At 37.4% G+C, this 19,492-nt stretch overlaps 1 protein-coding gene across 2 annotated transcripts in view; it reads right to left on the reverse strand.

Annotated features, from left to right (window-relative positions):
- Spag16 (sperm associated antigen 16) overlaps positions 1–19,492 on the reverse strand; it is a 912,250-nt gene that overhangs the window by 268,637 nt on the left and 624,121 nt on the right. For both annotated transcript variants that reach the window (XM_055617071.1, XM_055617070.1), the window contains one exon: positions 17,874–17,939. In XM_055617071.1, coding sequence (XP_055473046.1) covers positions 17,874–17,939 — 66 coding nt within the window. The remainder of the gene's footprint in view (positions 1–17,873; positions 17,940–19,492) is intronic.

The raw sequence follows: 19,492 nt of genomic DNA on the forward strand, positions 1-19,492 counted from the left end.
TCATACTGCAGACTACAGAGAAGTAACGTTCCAGAAAGTGAGTAGGAAAGAATATGTTGCCCAGACATATTGAGAGATAAACTCCTTTCTCTCTGATTAGGTTTGAGAATATAACGCATGGCAAAGATGGATAAAATGAAGGCCACATAGGTGCTGTTTGTGTTTTGCCTTCAGCATAATCTCAATGTCGTTTAACTTTGATTCTGCCTGAAGTTTGGTTTGTGAGCCAATGAGCACCCTACTTTGACTGTATTTCATAGGAGTTTGGGATTTCCAATTAGAACATGTCATATTTTTTGGTATCAACTTATTTAGATTTTCAGTGAAGATATTACTATTGAAGAGGGTGGAGTTCAAAAGGCTTGTATTTGCTGTAGATTCGCTAATTAATAGCTAGAATAAATAGATGTTATTAGCATGGATGCTGCTCTGTACTATTTGTAGCATTACATCATCGGGAACAATCTCATTGAACAAATGAAGAAAATAATTTACAAGTATCATAATGAATTTTCCTAAAATTACCTGGATAGAATGATTTTTGAAGCTTTGGTTCATTTAGACTTTGGTAGTTTATCTATGTTAATTCATTTTATTTCTGTGTTATTCTAATGTGGAGTTATATGTTATAAATATTTAATAATATTGAATATATGACCTCATTAGAGTATATTTAGGCCAATATCTCATATAAATATTTGTCATGTAAACTTTCCTCACATTATTATTTATAATTTAAAATATAAGAAAATAATGTGGAGAGAAAATACACACATATGCATACATATATAAAAATAACCAAAATAGATATATATGTCAAGTATTTTAACTATCATAATGGCATTATAAAGATTACTATTGCAAGAAAAATGCAGACAAGTAATTTAATCAAAGAAGTAGAAAACAAAATTGTATTTTATTTTAGGGTATACAGGGAGAAAAAGGAAATATTGAAAAGAATATGAAACTGAAATGCTCGTTTTTAAGCATTAGAATGATTTGTTGCAACTTTATTTGCACTTTTGCATTTTTTAAAATTCAGGTTTTATGTTACTGTTTTTTAGCATCATAAATAATTTCAAATAAACAGTGAAATGCAAACTTTGCATATAAAGCCGGTTGGGTGACCTCATTTTCATTCCCCAAGATTCTGTTCATAAAATAGACAGGAGCACAGGTTCATCAAGCAAATGGTGAGAACATTAAGCCACAGAAACATGAGCTGCGTTCAATGTGGAGGTAATGACCTGCAGCTTGGTATTAAGGTATAACCACAAGAAAATGCTGAGGATCATTAGGGGGAAAATTAGTATTTCAAACATTTTTAGTACTGATACATTAGCATGTGTCTTAGGACAGGCCTATGCAGCATTAAACAATAGCTCATTATACAATTCCCTTGGTACCCAATGGTTCAGATACAGCAACAAAGTATGGAATGGAAACGGAGGGGGAAGGTAAAATTTGGGAATCACAAGGGAATCGAGACTGAAGGAGCAAATGTCAGAGTGTAAAGAAGAAGGCAAAACTGTTGTTTTCAGAAAATACTATGGGTTTTGTTGTTGTTGTTTTGTTTTGTTTTCCTCAACTGTGTGCCTGCAGTTGAGAAAAAGAAACATAAAGGCTTCTGTGACAACTGCTACCTCCCTACCCCACCCCCAAATTGTCACAGCCTAGAGAGGAATCTATCAGGGAGAACTCCTAAAAATTGTGACAAGGTTGCTGAATTGTAGCTCTCCACAACTAAAAGCTTCTGTCAGGGGTGGGGGTGGGAAAGGACTCAGTATTCTTTAATGGACTGGCCACTGGGAGTTGGACCATGCTTTCGTATGTATGATGGACAGCCTAAATGAGACATTTTTCCGCCTCCTCCTCCTTCTTCCTCTTTGGAGGGGCATCAAAAGGGTGGACACAAGTCTGGGAGGACTGGAAAGTGAGTATAAACGGGGTGCATGATGTGAAATTCCCAAATAATTAATAAAAATATTACACCAGAAAAAAGAAAAAAATTTTCTCAACCAATTGTTTGATATTAATAAACATGATATAATAATCTATGTGATTATGGGGACTGCAAAACTAAAAACTAATGGCCTAGAAACTATACAACGCGTCTATTTCAATACATAGAAAAGGTGAGGCTTAATGAGTGTCATATAACTTGCCCAAAGCTATATCTTTAGTAAAACATAGGTCAAGAGTTTCCTCCATGGCAGTCTGACCTAGGTGACCACACTCTATAAGGTCCTTCACATGGAAAGCATTTTACACTGATTAAGGTACTTTTGGGAAAGTGAAGCTTCTGAAATACCATTTAAGCACTCAAAAGGGCATCTTCTGTACTTGAGGTAGAACATGCTGAAACAGATAATAAAGCTAACAGAACCCCAGCAAGCATTCATTGGCAAAGGACAAATTGAGCAAGCTGGGGTTTATGTATATAAGGCAGAGAAGATACTAAAATATGTAGAAACAGCATACCAATGGCAATAAGTATGTCTGTGGTTTTGTTACCCTCTGTTGGGGTCAGAAGAAAGAGACATGACAGATATGAGACAATAGTAACCTTAAAGTTGATGATTAGATAGAACTGGCAAAGAACAAGAGAGGAATTAAATGCCAGAATTAGGTACCTAGTTGGTTAGAATACATACTAAACACCTAATCAAGAGTATGGGATCTGAAATGTTTTTTTCCAAGAGAGCAGCACTGTGATTAGGTTCACCAGAAAAAGGCATCCTTCTGGAAATGATAAAATTGTAGATAGATTAAGAACGTGGACAAATATGAGAGAAAAGCAGGGAGAATGGTATCATTTATATTGAAAATGGCATAATGTCAGAGCACAAATCAGGTATTACATATTAATCCACAGAAAATTCATGATGAGAATAAAAATGTATCTTAAAAAAAAAAACCTGAGTTTTTGCAGCATGTGTAAGGAATGTTGAACATGTATGAAAGAATGTTGTTAGGAACATTGAACATTAATATGGGGATCTGAATGAGAACTTTGAAGGCAAAAACTTTCAGGGTATAGGTTATGTCAAATGGCAAGTTTTCTGGGGCCCTGTAAAACTGAACAGTGGTAGATATTCAGGAGTGACCGTCACAGCCTTAGGTCCTTGTTCTATCAAGTTTGAATGCTTCTGCCGAGAACCATATGTCAAGGTATGTTAAATGCTGATCTCCAGTAAAGAACGTCATAAAGGCTGCAGACAAGGAATAATTTGTCTGAAAGCATGAGAATATGATCTCTGAGTTAAGAGCCACAGGGTTTGTGGGCACAAAGATGTGCTATATACACAGGTGTGCACAGAGGGCTACCTGAGCAGAGGAGGGCGTGCGATCAGGCACCTGCAACAGAAGCAGCGAAGGGAAGCGGGCTCAAGTTCATGTACTTCGAAGACCTTGGTCACACTGGGACTCAGGAAGGAAAACAAACAACCACACCTTAACTGACAGTTTGTGTTAAAGGGACTCAAAACGCTTCTGTCTGGAGAGCAGCCAGAAACTACGGTAGTCTTCACTAAGTCTAGATAGCTGGGAGGCAGAGAGAGGCATTCTTAGGATTGCAGTTAAAAACATATACATCTAAGTCGACATTTTCAATTCTCTTTCCACTCTGAAGGATCCTGTTTTCAGTCCCATATCACTTCATACAAGGACCCTGAGGTGAGTTCTCCTCCTTCAACCTGTATTGTTTCTGGCCATTCAAACTGGGCAAGTTCCCAATTAAGGTTTCTCCCAGAGGACTTTAGACAATGTCTAGAGACATCTTTGATTCTACCAACTGAGGTGAGCAGCATGCAGGTGCTTGGGGCCAGGGATACTAAAAGTAGTTGCCTGGACATTGTTTCCTGCTCAGCATAGAAATATGAGTACACAAAAACCAACAGATCCATTGCTGACAAACTGCTTTCCACTCTTGCAATAAAGAAGTACTTAGTTTCCCCTGCAATTCAAACATGAGACCCCCTTGGCTTGTCTCCTTCCTGCTTGTCATCACCCAGTTTCCTCACTTGTTACTCTGTTTGCTGTTCCTGTAAGATACGCACATGCACACGCATGCATACACACATATAAACATAAACACACACACATGCACACACACACACACACACACACACACATTTCTACTTGTTCCTTCCACTGCCTGAAATGTTAATTTCCTATTTCCTGTCTATTTGCTTTGTAGATATTAAGTGTGTTTACAGCTTGGTTCTGACACCACTCCTTAAAAATTCTCTGGGTAACACTATAATCCTCCTCTTGCTCTCATAAAACAGAGTCAGAAAACTTAGAAAGCAAATTAATTTTCTTTTCGGTATGCAAGTCTGTCTTTCTTCCCTAGTCATACATTGTTTAAAAAAAATGAACTTGTAAGCAATTAAAAAAGGTAACCATGGCAACCAAGGAACAGAATTTTTAGTTTAATTTTAATTAGCCATAATTAACATTTCTTCCTGTAGTTGGTGAGTATCACATTAGAGGTTTCAAATTAAAAACATTTCTATCTTTGTAAAAAGTTATTTTAGACTGAACTCTTCTAGACCATGTATACTATTTGAGGCTTACATACTTAGCAAAATATTTGAACAAATGGATGAATAAATGAGTAACTCATATCTATGTCTGGGAAGTCAAAGCAAACTTTTAAAGTTCCTTCTACAGACTGTGATTAAACTCTGTCACAATTATACCACCAGACAGCACCCGTCACCACTGATTCTTTTGATTTTTTTTTTTTTTTTTTTTTTTTTTTTTTGTGGACTTAACAGTTTTAGAATACTTTTCATTTCACAGTAAGGGCAAGTGGAAGATTTCCAGTGAATTCCCGGCCTCTTGAACAAGTTAACCCTCCCCAAGGTGAGCCTGTCCCGCCAGTGTGCTATGCTTACAGCTGATGAACCTACCCTGGTACCTCAGTCATCAAAGTTTATAATATCACTATGATTCAGTCTTGGCGATCGATACTCTGTTGATTTGTACAAAGATATACATGTATATCATTATAATACCACACAGGGTACTCCTAGTTCCCTAAAATTCTTCCATGATTTTACCTATAGTACTTTTATCTTATGGGTATTGAATAAAATGAAGACACCGTTCTGGCAGAATGTGGGGGAGGGCAGCCTAACCTCCCACACAGACAATGTGCTGAATGGTTAGTAGATTCCTGAACTTGAAACTTTCAGTTCTTCATTTCATTATTTTGTTTTGCAACTTTTGTTGTTGAGCCTGCTACTGATTATTGAGCCATAAACTTGCAGATTTCAAAAGAGACTATTTATTTATTTATTTATCTATCTATCTATTTATTTATTTATTTATTGTTATTTTGTCAAGTCTCTCTGGGTAGGCCAGTCTCTTCAAGAATTCTAGATCTTCCTGGGATTGCCTGCCTAGCATTAACCTTTATCTTTCCTAGGAGAAAGGATTACCTGTAATTTTAAAAAGGAATGCTATTATCATTTCAAGTACTCATTTTATGGTGAGATCTATTGACACTCAAAAGCAAAGACTAATAACTTTCTGTGCAAGTCACAAAGCACTACCAAGCAGCTATGCCTTTCTGCACAAAACTAACTCTTTTAAAACAGAAAATGACAACGGTGATTTAGAAGACTGCATAAGGAAACAAGGAACGACAATCTTCTTAGGGGACAGAAGAGTAAAGAGATAAGCATGCGAGTGATGTGGCACTTAGGCGACAGTCCTGGGGAAAGGACATAGTGAGACAGGACACAGCAGACTTCTCAACTGAGGAGCTGAGTCTTGGCGTTCAGGAACAGTAGGTGTCTGTAGAGCAAACAGCAATGTTTGTATATGCAAACAAGGAAGGTACTGAAGGCCTCAGAAAGGACCGCCTAAAAGGATTGGAGCAGTGCTTCTCAACCTTCCCAATGCTATGACCCCCTTTAATACAGCTATTCATGTTGTAGTCACCCCAGCCATAAATTTATTTTTGTTGTTACTTCATAAGTATAATTTTGTTACTGTTACGAATATATGTGGATGTAAACATCTGTGTCTTAAGTGAACCCTGTAAAAAGGGTGTTCGAAGGGGTCGCCATCCACAGGAAAAGTATTCATACAGTACTGCCCACATACTGTCTTTTCAGGGGTCAGAGTTTCAGGATCTAGGTCAACAGGTCTATTGGCTAGCCTACAAAGGTGGCTCTGGCTCCTGGAGTGAAGAAGCCACAGACAGAATTACCCTGTGCCACTATTCTAGAAGTATACCTGGAAGGACTCAGGGCTTCTCAGTATTTCAGAAAAAATAAAAATAAAAATCAATATTTTAGGTATATAAAATCTCTATCTTATAAAATGATTAAGTTAATGAATTTTAAAATATTGGGCAAGATCTCAATTTTACAGATGAAAAAAAAAAACTGAGGCTGTTTCTAATTTGCATGTCTGGCTACCAACCGCTAAGAGGACAAACTTTGCCTGAGAGAGTTCACAGTCACTAGGAAAGCAAGCACAGAGTTGGGAATATACGTGAAAGCAGATGACATGTTCTTGTTTGTAGCTTTGTGAGCAATTCTGATGTATGCTATGGCTTAATCTGGGCGCGGTGGGTGATCTTGGAATTAAAGTTGGAGGTGAAATTAGAAGTTGAAGAGAAGGAAAGATCAGAACTCCAGAAGAGCTTGGACTTTTTAAAAAGTGTTTTTGTGCCTTTTCCTATAAATATGGAAACGTCAGATTTAACTAAAATATGCTAATAGCTCTCCAACTCCATCATAAAGCATTTCTGGCATCACGCACAGCCACAGTCACGTGGCCATCCACCTGCGTAATTCACTCAGTTTATACAAACAGACATATACGTACACAGAACATATTTTCCCAAGTTGATTACCACTTGAGAGATTTTTTTTTTTTACCTCTGTGAACTTGTTTTCTTCTAAACAATTATCTTTAAATGAAACACTGCTGCTGCATAGATTTCCATTTGAATGGAGCAACACTGCTCTTCCTACTTGCTAAAACAGTCCCAGATGATAGGGATCCAACTTCAGATTTCCACACATCCAGATGTCTGAAATACCAGTTAGCCAAACTCTAGGATGCTTTGACCCATTTAGTCAAAGTGCTCCAGCATCTGATCTTTTTGAGAACCTTCGGCTTCCATAGCACTGTTAAGTGTTGTGTTATGATGAGCTGAACGAAAGACCTGTACTTTGAAAAGATGTTGAAACTTCTCTTATAAAAGTGATTCAATAAAAATGATTAGTCATTTATTAAGTGTTGATCACTCTAGCATTTCCTATTAGAAATGCCTGAATTTCCTGCCAGGTTATGCGGGTGGAAGAAAACTGAATACACCATTAGGAAGGATTGGGACATGGTCTTAGACCTTAGGGAATAGTTCTCTCAAACTTTGGCTTAGGAAGGTTTATAAATAAAATAGACATGATTCAACACAATTGAGAGGTGTACCATTATGCTTTCTTTGTCTCCAATGAACAAATATCCTCTTTGTTAACCTGTAACTCAGCTCACCCCCACTTGCTCTGGCTCTTTCCATTACCAAATCAGGAAATGAAGCATTCCTTTTGAGGCCTGAAATAAATAGCATGTGATTTTGTTGGAGCAGTTTTTGCATAAATTTACATAAGAAGCTGAAGATCACTGCACCCCCTGAAGAGTAAAAGCTAGCCACCCTTGGTATCACACTTGAAATAGTATACCAGGGGTGACAATGTTAGTGATGCAGGCACTTAGATTCATTACTCTGTTGTCCCTTTATCAAGGGAGGGGGAGCCGGTCCTTTTATAGTTTCAGAGTAAATGAAGGGGCAGGAGGGGAATGACAGCACAGGAGGAAGAGCATAAGACTTCTGTTGCAGTCTCGAGAGGACGCAGAGAGGGTCTTAGAATCTGGGATGACCACTTCAGCAGCAGAGTTAGCATTTCCAGACAAGTCCATTTCTTTCCAGGTTTGGAGAAAGATATGACTATTTTATAATCCCTCAAGTACAGCAAGGTGCCTATGAAAAATGTGTAACACATTTTAGTAATTTCAAGTTAGTCATTTAAAGATTTCAATACACATCACTTTAAAAAAAAATAGATATTTTTCTACTTCCTGGAGAAATAAATCATTTTCTAGCAAAAATGGGAACAACATGTTGATGACTACTTTGAGTAGCCATGTTCCTTTGCTCTTCAATTGCTGCTGGGGGACATTAAGAGCAGATCCACACAGATACTTTTAGCCCCAGATTATTTATTGCAATGATAACGTAAGGTGTTATTCTACCTGGCAAAAGTCTCTTTTCAAGTGGCCAATTATTATTGATTAATACAGTATTCGCCGTAGTAATACTGCAGGGGTAACCTTTGACAAATTTACTTTCTATTAATATGTATCTAAGTAGAATCACATAAATTCAGAGTACTTCTCTATAAGCGTAAAGATGATTCATAAGTGATATTTGTGCCATCATAATGTTTATATCTGTGAAGCTTGCGTCAATGAGCCCATGGTATATCTGCTAAGATGTACTGATTTAAAATACTCTATTAATAAAAACAGGTTACAGAAAAGTGTCGTATTTAAATAAAATTCGTAGCTCTTAATAGATACTATTTTTATTGAAGCTCCTGTTTTATTTTTATAGTTTGCAGTTGTTATATTTGTTCTTTGACAATTTAATTTTCTAAGAACTCGCTTATTAACCAGTACTTTTCTATTTGTGACCTCTCATGTAATTTCCTTTTTCATCTCTTGACTTATTTACTTTGTGCTCGGGGAGGTGGCAAAATCGAGCGTGGTTCACGCTGCACACGGCACGCATGTCAGAGTACAACTTTGAGGAGATCAGGGGTACTCTCTACTACGTGGGTCCCAGGGACTGAACCCAGACTATCAGGCTTGGTAGCTAGCACCTTTACCTACAAGGCTGTTATCTTGGTCCTGTCACCTGTTTTTAATAAAACATACTTTTGTTTATTTTCCAAGGAAAATATCTGTCTATGTTGAATATATGGTTATTTATCCCTGGAATACTTTTTGGAGAAAGCAAGGTTATAATCTTGCTGCTGCCTAGATTTTATTTACTTATGGATTTATTTTTGTCGCCTTTATATGACAGGATGGGGAAATAATCTCTACTCCATAATTTAATGACTCGGTTTCTGTCATAGTTCTAGTTCAATATATAAATTGAAAACTATTTCTAAGCATCAAAATCCCTTGGTCTAAGAAGATACCTGGAATCAAGACCAATCATAAAGAAACTGGCTATCTTCAAAGATTGTCATCCTAGTTTTTTCCCCAGCTCAGATGTAGAGGCCAGCAGGTATCAGTCAGAAAAAAGGTGCTGCTTTGCGACACTTCAAGTAGCAAGTCGGAGAGTATCCTTCAATCCTGGAACAGAAAGCTTGAGCAGGAAACTGAAGCATCCCAGCAAACACAGGAGAGGATGCTGGCCGAGTGTGCTGACTCGGCACGAACATCCACATGGTGATGATCCTCATGCCAGAGCCAAAGCCACAGTAAAGTCACGTCTGTCCCAGGTAATTTCAGCCCTTCTGCTGGGAGACAGAAAGTTTTAAGTATTTTCTCTGAAGGGTCATAACTGTTACACAATTAAAGCTCTTCCACAGGAAGGGCAGGCTCTGCTGGTGGGGTGGCATATTAACTAGCAGTCACTTAGGAGACTGTGGGTTCTGTGGGTCACATTCACTAGAGAGCACGCAATTAAGTGAGGGAAATTACATTAGGGAGATAATCAAGTGTTCTTGTAATTATGCTATGAGTAAATCGGTGTGACAATTCTTTTTGCTCTAATTATATGATTCAGGGACAATGTAGGCTATATTAAACATCACCCTTATACATAAAGTAATCTCTTACGAAAACTCATGCTGTGTATCATATACGTACTTTTCTCACCTTTAAATGAAATGCAAGACTAAACACAATCATGAGCGATGTGTAATTTTATAATGGTATTTGGACGTTTTAAGAGCATTTTTATACTGTAAAACTATTATCTGAAGACTTCCTTGTATTAGAAGATTATCACCGCAAAAGGGTAATATTTTGAAAAAGGATTTTGTCTCTATAAACAGAAAGCATAATCTGAACTATTTTGGTACTCTTCAATTCAATCAGGAGGAGACCACAAAGATTATTAAAATTTAAAATCAATAACAGAAGATAAATGTAATCATACCACAGCAAACATTATCTTGTCTGCTTAGTTATATTTTGAATTCAGACCTATAACCACTTTCCAATATTTGCCAATCAACAAATGTTTATTGATTAGTTTCCATAACAAGAATCATGCCAATATCTTAAAATGCTAAGGTATTACACACACAAAAAAAAAAAAAACAAAACCTAGTATTATTATTATAACCAGGTCACACTGTTTAAACAAACATTTTGGGAACCACAGAATGTACTCTGGGGGCAATTGTAGATGGCCAGCAGCCTAAGCTGTCAGTTATCTCTCTGTCAGTAGTCCATCTTTTTGATGAAGTTCAGTCCAGTGCATGTGTTCTGGTCTTGCTGTTTCCTCACATCATGATGTTGCCACACTGGAAACGTGGCTTTGGGTCATCTGCTTGAGATTTCTTCCTTCCACTCTTCACATGCTTTTCCTAGATATAATTTCTCACAATGTGCCTCTATTGTTTGTCTAGTCCAACTTTCTCATTATCTGTTTTACACTGGTATATTTCTTGGTAGACAGCACTTACTAAGTCTACATTGCTTGCTTGCAGCCCCTGGTTCTTATGAGGATTTGAGGTCCATAAAGATGGGGCGTGGCATTCTTTACAGTTGAACCCACAGTCCTGAGAGTGTGCTCAGGGCACAGGGGGTGCTAAGTAAGGGTTACTAAGTGTGGACCTGTTGTCATAAATGCTCAAGAGTCATTGTTAATAGAAAACATATAATCTTTATAGTCAAAGGAAACGTCAGAAAATATGACAGTCACGTAGCTTCTGGATTTTATGTGCTTTTAGAAAAAAATCACATCTATATATTCTATATAAATCACCTACAGATAGGACCTACTGAAGAGGTTCTGTAATAGAATCTTCAATACTATTTTTTTATTTTGCTGTTTTTGGTATGATATTTCTAAAAATATATTTCCTATATTTTTGAGTGTCTGAGTATATATAAACTTGTCCCTGTTTACCATTCATAATGTTTCATTTATTAGAAATTATTTTTATTGCAGATGAATAAAAGTCATTTAATAAAATATTTAGTTAAAATTGTTTTACATGTTCCTCTAGGAGACATCTAATTTTTTGAGTATATAGGAACACTGAAATCATTCAAATATTATATAAAATAAAATAGCATGTCACATAGCTGCAAGTTTTTTATTCTATTGTTTTTCAATATCACTACATGGACAGGATCTGATGTACTGTTTTTCAGCACAAAGAATTTTGATTTATGTATGATGGAGGTGTAGGAATGAATACGAACTGACATCAAATATCAATATTATTGGCTGATCTAAATACTGGCTGACATCAAGCTGGATTTCTAAAGAAGGAAACAAAATTGAAATCTTTGGAGTATATAAACACTGTCTGACATCATTGTCCTTCTCAGGATCAATGATTGCATGAACTAATGCATTTGCATTTTATATGAAATGGCCAGAAATTGAAATTTTGTCCCTACTTTGTATGTGTGTGTGCGTGAACACACATGCGTGTGCGTTCACATGTACATACATACAAGTGAGGTGGGTGTACAAGGAGGCCAGGAGAGGGCACCAGATTCCCTGGAGCTACTGCTACACCTGGCATGAGCCACCATATGTCGTGCTGGGAACTGAACTTGTGTCCCCTGAGGATTAACTGCTCTTTACCATGAGCTTTCACTCGAAAATTTAGACTCTTCAGTAACTAATAATTATGTGACACATTCCAATACAGACGCAACAGAATTCTCCTGATGAACATACCATTTTAATAGTTCCATAATTTGTTTGGAATAATTTTACAATTACAGTTTTGTTAAAGGGCAAACCATATATTGTGGCTTTTAATTTTCGTTATTTAGATTATGCTGAGTAAATATGATTTTATCTTTTATACGGCAAAGTCAGAATCCAGAAGGTACGAGGGTATGGACATAATTGCAACAGAGAATAGACCAAACTTCAAGGAGATAGAACACTATCTAGAACACTAGCTTCATAGACATCATGGAAGGTCTGAGAAAATTAGTTCAAATCACACACAGAAATGAAAATCTAGGGGATTGTAAAATAATTTCAGCACAAGGGTGAAGAGAAGGTTAGCCAGTGAAGTGCCTGAGCATGAGCATGAGGATCTGTGTTTGATCCTCAGCACCCACGGAAAATGCTGAGTGCGGTGGCACCGCTTGTAGTACCACCTTTGGGCGGGCGGAGACAACAGGGTCCTTAGTGCTGTTTGCTCTAATTAGTGAGCCTAGGTCTCCAGTGAGAAGTTTGTGGCTCAAAACACAAAGCGGAGGACTGCTGAGGCATGGTATTGACCTCTTTTGCCTCCACATAAACACAGACACACACACACACACACACACACACACACACACACTTAAAGGTTATGGATTTTAAATAATAGTTTTAGTAAATGTATAAAAATGTTTCCAAAGAAAAATCTAGAAGGGAATGATAAGAAAATAATGTTTAGAGAAAAATGCCATAGTTACAGTTGAAATGTAGGAAGGCAATGTAAAAAGTCTATCAGCTCTTAAAACAGACACAAAACAAACAATGCACACATAGATGCATTGTAGAAACTTAAACAGAATATAGTAAAGATATTACAACATATATGAGACATATTGTCTACAAAGGATCAGTTGTTCCATGGAGAATAGTCTCCTTTGGAGCACTAGTGTCAGGAGAAAATTTGAACACTGGAATGTAAGAGAAATAACGGAACTATCAGACATACAAAAACTAAGAATTTTACATCCTCCCTGATAGTACTATCAGACAATATTCAATAAAGATAAATGAAACCCCAAAGGAAAGGGGCAGGTCAACTGTACTCAAAGAACTAAAAACAAATATTGGTATACCTAATAAACACCAACTATTTGCATGGCCAATTTCTAGCAATGACTAAAATGCAAATAAAAATAACAAAAGAAGTAGAAAGAAGTCAATGGGCATTTTGAAGTGCTTGAAGGAATTCCACCCAGTCAATCACAGGTTGATTTCCTAGAAAACAGTTGCCATGGGAGATACCGTGTTATAGGACCTTCATTCTCAGTGTCCTACTATAAATGGTACACATGAGTATATGTGCTCCATAGCTTTTTTAATCCTTAATTACATTATATTTTCTGTCTATTAATTTAGTTTGCATAGATAACTGCCTTCTTCCTTTCTGATGTTTTGGTTATGCTGTATAAGGCAGCATTAGCCCATTTGTATATGGGAGGGCTAGTGATTTTTTTTTTTTGAGTTAATTTTGTATCTACTTCTATGAAGGTGTTTATCAGCTTTAAGAGTTAACTGGTAGAATTTTGGGGTTGCTTATGATTATTATCATATCATCTGCAAATAGTGATACTTTGCCTTCTTCCTTTCCGGTTTGTATCTCCTGTATCTTCTTTAGTTGTCTTATTGCTCTAGCTGGAACTTTGAGTACTATGTTGATTACATATGGAGAGAAAGGACAAGGCTAATATCCAAACTATATAAAGACCCCCAAGAAACTAAACATCAACAAGCTAAATAGTCCAGTGTAAAAAATGGGTACACTACTAAATAGAGAATTCTCAACAGAAGAATCTCAAATGGCCAAGAAACATTTAGAGAAATGTTCAACATCCTTAGTCATCAGGGAAAGGCAAATCAAAATGACTGAGATTCTATCTTAATACCTGTCAGAATGGCTAAGCTAAAAAACACAAGTGACAGCTCATGCTGGCCAGGATATGGAGAAAAGGGAACACTCCTTCATTGCTGATGGGAGAAAAAACTTGTACAACCACTTTGGAAGTCAATATGGTAGTTTCTCAGAAAGCTCAGACTCAGTCTACCTCAAGTCCCAGCCCTACCTGTGGGTATATACCCAAAAGACTCTCCATCCTACCACATGGATATTTTCTCAACTATGTTCATAGAAGCTTTATTCATAATAGCCAGATACTGGAAACAACCTAGATGTAGCTCAGTTGAAGAATGGATAAAGAAAATGTGGTACAGTTACACCATGGATTATTACTCAGTCGTTAAAAGCAATGATATCATGAAATTTGTAGGCAAGTGAATGGAACTAGAAAAGATCATCCTAAGTGAGGTAGCCCAGACCCAGAATAAAAAACTCGTAAGTGGATATTAGCTGTAAAGTAAAAGAATCATGCTACAGTCCACAGGCTCAGAGAGGCTAAGTAACAAGGAGGACTGAATAGAGGAATGAAAGGATGTCTCTGGGAGGGAAAAACAGATTTCACTGGTGGACTAGGGGTGGGTGTGTTGGATACAGGAGTGATCTGGTGAGGGAAAGGGAAGGAGAAAATACTGGGAGAAACAACTGAAACTGGGGGCCACTTTAGCAGGGAGATAGAAACCTAGGGCAATGGAAACTCTATGGAATCTATGAGAATAACCTTAGCAAAGACTCTCAGTAATGAGGGATATGGAGTCTGAACTGGCCGTCTTCTATAATCAGACAACTCCTCAAGTACAGGGATTGCAACACCAACCCAGCTACAAAATCTCTGACCTATAGTTTGTCCTGCCTGCAGAGAGTGCTGGGACCACAGCCTAGCAGAATCAGGGACCAGAGAGACTTCACCCAACAGCTGATGAGAGCAGATGCAGAGTACCACAGCCAAACATTAGGCAGAGCTCTGAGAATTCTGCAGAGGAGGGGGAGGAAGGACAGAAGTCAAGGACATACCCTGAGAACAAGGCCCACAGAATCAACTGACAGGAGCTCATGGGTCCTGTCAGAGAGATTGGGGAGCCTGTAGGAGTTTGACCCAGGTTCTCTGCATATATGTTATGGCTGAGTAGCTTGGTTTTCTCGTGGGAATCCTAACATTGGGAATGAGGGTTGTCCCTCATTCTTTTGCCTACTTGCGGGATGCTTTTCTGCTTTTCTTCCTTAATAGGTTGCTTTGTCCAGCTTTGATGTGATGGTGTGTGCCTGGTCGTGTCCCTGGGAAGCCTGCCTTTGCTGAGGGGAGCCAGGTGGAAAGGAGAGGGAGGGAAGAAGCTGGGGGGAGGGGAAGGAGCAGAAACTGTAGTGGAGATGTAATATATGTGACAAGAATAATAATAATAAAGAAGAATCACCTGTCCATGTTATATGTCACTTTATGGACAATGTGTCAAGTTAAAAAAACATAAATTATCTTATTTAATAAAATATAATATTTCAATGAAACATTTTAAAAGGAAGTTAGAAAATAAGCAAAACGCTTTTGTGATTCCTTGAAAGATTTCATTGCAGAATACTTTTGGAGTAAATTTTAAATAAGTACCTACTTCTAAAAGAGAAAACAGTCACAAATGAAGACATTAGAATTCTTATAAGTAATGACATAAAATTTAGCACATATTTTTTGAGGGCCATATGCAAATTGTTTCTGTAAGTTGTTTCTAAGTTGGCACTGACTGTTAAACTTACTAATCTCCTTACTAATACCAAACTGCAGAATTTTCCTGAAACTGCGCTTGTATACACAGTGAAATGCAATTTTAGCTGTGAATGTTACATCAATGCCTTTTCTAGAGGCACCAGGCGGTTGGCAAGGCTAATATGTAATTAGAATCTGCTTGTTGCCTGTCTATGCAGTGTATAACTCGGTTGCTGCCACTGCCTGGACTGACTGATGCTAAGTGTTAACACTCTCATGTCACGATGGCTCTGAGCCTGCACTTGCTACTCTATCCCCACCTCCTGGCATTCATCAGCAGGTGTGCTACAGAAGACACATTTGCAAAGCAGGTAACACGGGCGACCAAGAATTCCACCACAGAGTATCAGCAGTTGCAGCAAAATGTCAGTTCTTAATATTTGATAAATTCTTCAAGAAGAGCTCAGCTAGTAGGAGTTTCCCAAAAGCCTTTGGGATGCTTGTTTGGACCAGTGGTTAAACAGTCCTTCTTTCTCCCACAAGCAACATGTGTGTACGCAGAAACAGGCTACCCACTTTGATTTTGGGCTTCATATCATTTAGTCATTTGAAATGCATCCAATTAGTGTGTATCAGCTGGGGTGGCCAACTCAGCAAATTTAATTTGGCTATTTCCATATTTATTCATTTTACTGTTCATAATGTTGAATGGTGTGTCTTTTTCACCATGATATTACTCACCAAAATAAAACGCCTGAATTATGAAATATAAAATTACTTCATTTCAGCTTCCATTTAATTTTCCTGGAGCATGAGAAGGCATAATAAAGTTATTGCATAAATATCCTATATCATGTGGCCCATGGTTCTTAACTATCCCGATATTCTGTTAGAAATAAAATTTTACTTGGTAGGACCAATTTATAATATAATATTTTTCAACTAATTGGCTCACCACAGTCAATTAAATGAAATGTTCCTTACAGAGACAAATCTGCTACAATCTAATTGTGGTGGCACCCATCGTTAAAACCCTCAGGAGTGGCAGACACAGCCGCAGAGTTTCAGTTGGAGCACTCAACATTCCTTCAGAAGATGTAATTTTTAGTGAGTGTTTTTTCTTCTTTCTTAAAGAATAATAATAGCAGGGCAGTAGCAGAATTTTGACTATGCTGTCATTTTGAAGTTTGAAGTGAGCAATCTATCAGATTTCCTCTTCAGCTAATTGGAAAAGAGAGGGAATATAGAAATAGGATTTTTCCTTCTACTGGGAACTTAAAGATGAATTAAGATGTTAGATGTAATTAAGGCATAGAGTTTGAGGAACTTGAGAGGTCATCTGTCTAGTCAAACTGCTTTCATCTGAGAAGGTACAAACTTAAATCATTCTCCTATGATTATTATCTGAACCCGTTTAAAGACATCATCAATTAACTTAGCATTTCAAAGCAATGCTTAACCATCCTTCTATCTGAATACATCAAGCCACAAATAAAATGCTCTTCTTACCAATTTATATGTAGTAAACTGAAGAAAATCTGTTTTTCCAGTCACTGGTTTTTTTTTTTCCTACATTTCACTTCTGGCACTTTTACTTTCTTTAAAAATCTTACATTTAAAGATAAAAACTTCTGCCTAGACATGGTGGTACTTACTGAGGCAACAGAATTTTATATAAACATAAATTATATACATATATTATACATACATACATACATACATATATACCTCAAATATATATATATATATATAAATATATATAAATATATATTTATATTTGAGGCCAGTTTGTGATTCAATATTAGTTCAAAAAAGCTGGAGTTATATAGCAGCACTTTGATTCAAAGAACCCAGGCAATCTAAGCTGTTTGTCTGATACATGCAGGACCCTGAGTTCAGTCCCCAGAACTGCAGAGTTAGTGTAGCATCTATCCCATTTACATCCTGAAACCTATGATGGACAAAAGGCTCTAATAAGGTGTTTAAGAGAAAGTGTACATCGCAGCCTTCCTTATTTTTCCTGCTACTGTCTAGTGCCTGCATGCCTGTGTGTGTGTGTGTGTGTGTGTATGAATGTGTATATATGTGTGTGAATGTGTGTGTACTTGTGAGCTTTAAAGTTCTGCACCCATCATCTCTTTTAACGCATTTCTCTACTGTTTATGATGTATTCGTCATTTGCTGTTCTCAGCTTATTAAGTTTCCATTTTACCTTGAAAACTACTTTCATTAAAATTAAGTTTAACATCTAAAGAATTGTATGGATTTATTGGGGGAATTGAACTCACCCTAGGCGTGAAGGTGGCATCATTGATGGAATGCATGTGACCATACAGCGAGTGCTCACATTTACTCTAGGAGAGAAAGCAAAGATGAGTTTATTGTTTATTTAAGTAGTATTTAGTTCATCTACAAAAATGCATCCTCATGATAGAAAATAAAATAACAGATGTGCCATCAACTACCATTCAGAATGATCATGGCAGGGCTTATTTGAGGTTTCAGAGTACAGGGTTATCTGCTGGAATTCTGCTTTTCTGATTTGGGTCACAGAGCTGGTAGGGACCTTGACCTGTGGCTCCCATAGTAATCTGTTTAACGGACGGCATCTCCACCCTTGCTGAGGCTGGGTATGAATCTATATTGTTTTCATTATTATTATAAGGTCAGAATGCAATTTCACATTTTTCAAAGTTCAGTTTTGATATTATCATTACATGCATTGAATTATAGAACATGCATGATGACTCTTTACACAAGAAGCATTTATTTATTTTGTGGCAGACAGATTTCTATCCACTCACCTTACCTCTTCTAAAATGTAACTAAACGAATGATGAAATTCTCTGAGCCTCACTTTAAATCTTTGCAGGAAAGATGGACCCATAGCACACCACAGTGAGGAAACTACATGTGGATCCTTTCATCTTGAGACTAGTGTTCAAAGGACATTCTTCACTGTATTCAGAAAAGAACATCTCTAGCAGCAGGGACGATTACAGCTGGACAATTGTTTGGAGATTCCTGATACGAACTTTGAAATTCACATTTAACTGAATAATTTATTCAACAAGCAGTTTCTGAATAACCAATATTGTCTGGCATAACTCTATGCGCCTGCTAACTATGTTACAAAATAAAACATGCCATCATGTTCCTGGATAGTAAGTGAGAGGAAACAGATATCTTGTTTAAAAGGCAGAAAGTGTGTTTGCAGATGCTAAGAAGAGATCCAGCCAGGTCATAGATAGCACTAGTTTGGGGCTGAGACATATTTGGGCTCAGAGAATGACAGCAATGTGTGTCACGTGGGCATGCTGAAGTAGAGACAGGGTCTCAGAATCAAGATATCTCTGTTTTCCCTTCCTTTTTCCTCCAACTGCAGGGGTGGCCCGTTCTGAAGATGCTTTATCTGTCTGAAGAAGTTCTCTCCAAAATAATACCAGCATCCTTACACCCTCCCCCAATTCTCATTGTCCAGGGAAAATTAAACTGGAATATCAGGAAGGAAGGGGAATGGTGTCAAATAAAGGCAACTCTGCTTGTATGTTCTTCCCAGCTTTCTCCAGCTCCAGGATTTATCTGTTAATTACTGTCTATCCTTTGTGCCCAGTCAAGTTCCCAGAAAGCTATTCCTAGTCTTCTAAGAGTGCCCTGGCCTCTACTTCCTCCTTTCCTATAATGAAGGTATTTGGCCTCAGCCAGCCATCCCTTCTTTGAACTTCCTGCATAAATGGGCAGGTTAATAACTTTGTATTTTTTTTCTCCTGTCAAAGTGTCTATATCGGTTTAGTTTAGCAAACCTTCCAAGGGCACAAGGAAAATTTCCCTTATTGCTATAAGGATCTATTGGCAAACAAGTGATTAAACAAGCTGATCCCTTTGGCTTTACCGAAAGGTAAAGTCT

Source organism: Psammomys obesus, unplaced genomic scaffold, assembly GCF_907164565.1.
Source record: "Psammomys obesus unplaced genomic scaffold, mPsaObe1.curated_primary_1811, whole genome shotgun sequence".
Taxonomy (NCBI): Eukaryota; Metazoa; Chordata; class Mammalia; order Rodentia; family Muridae; genus Psammomys; species Psammomys obesus.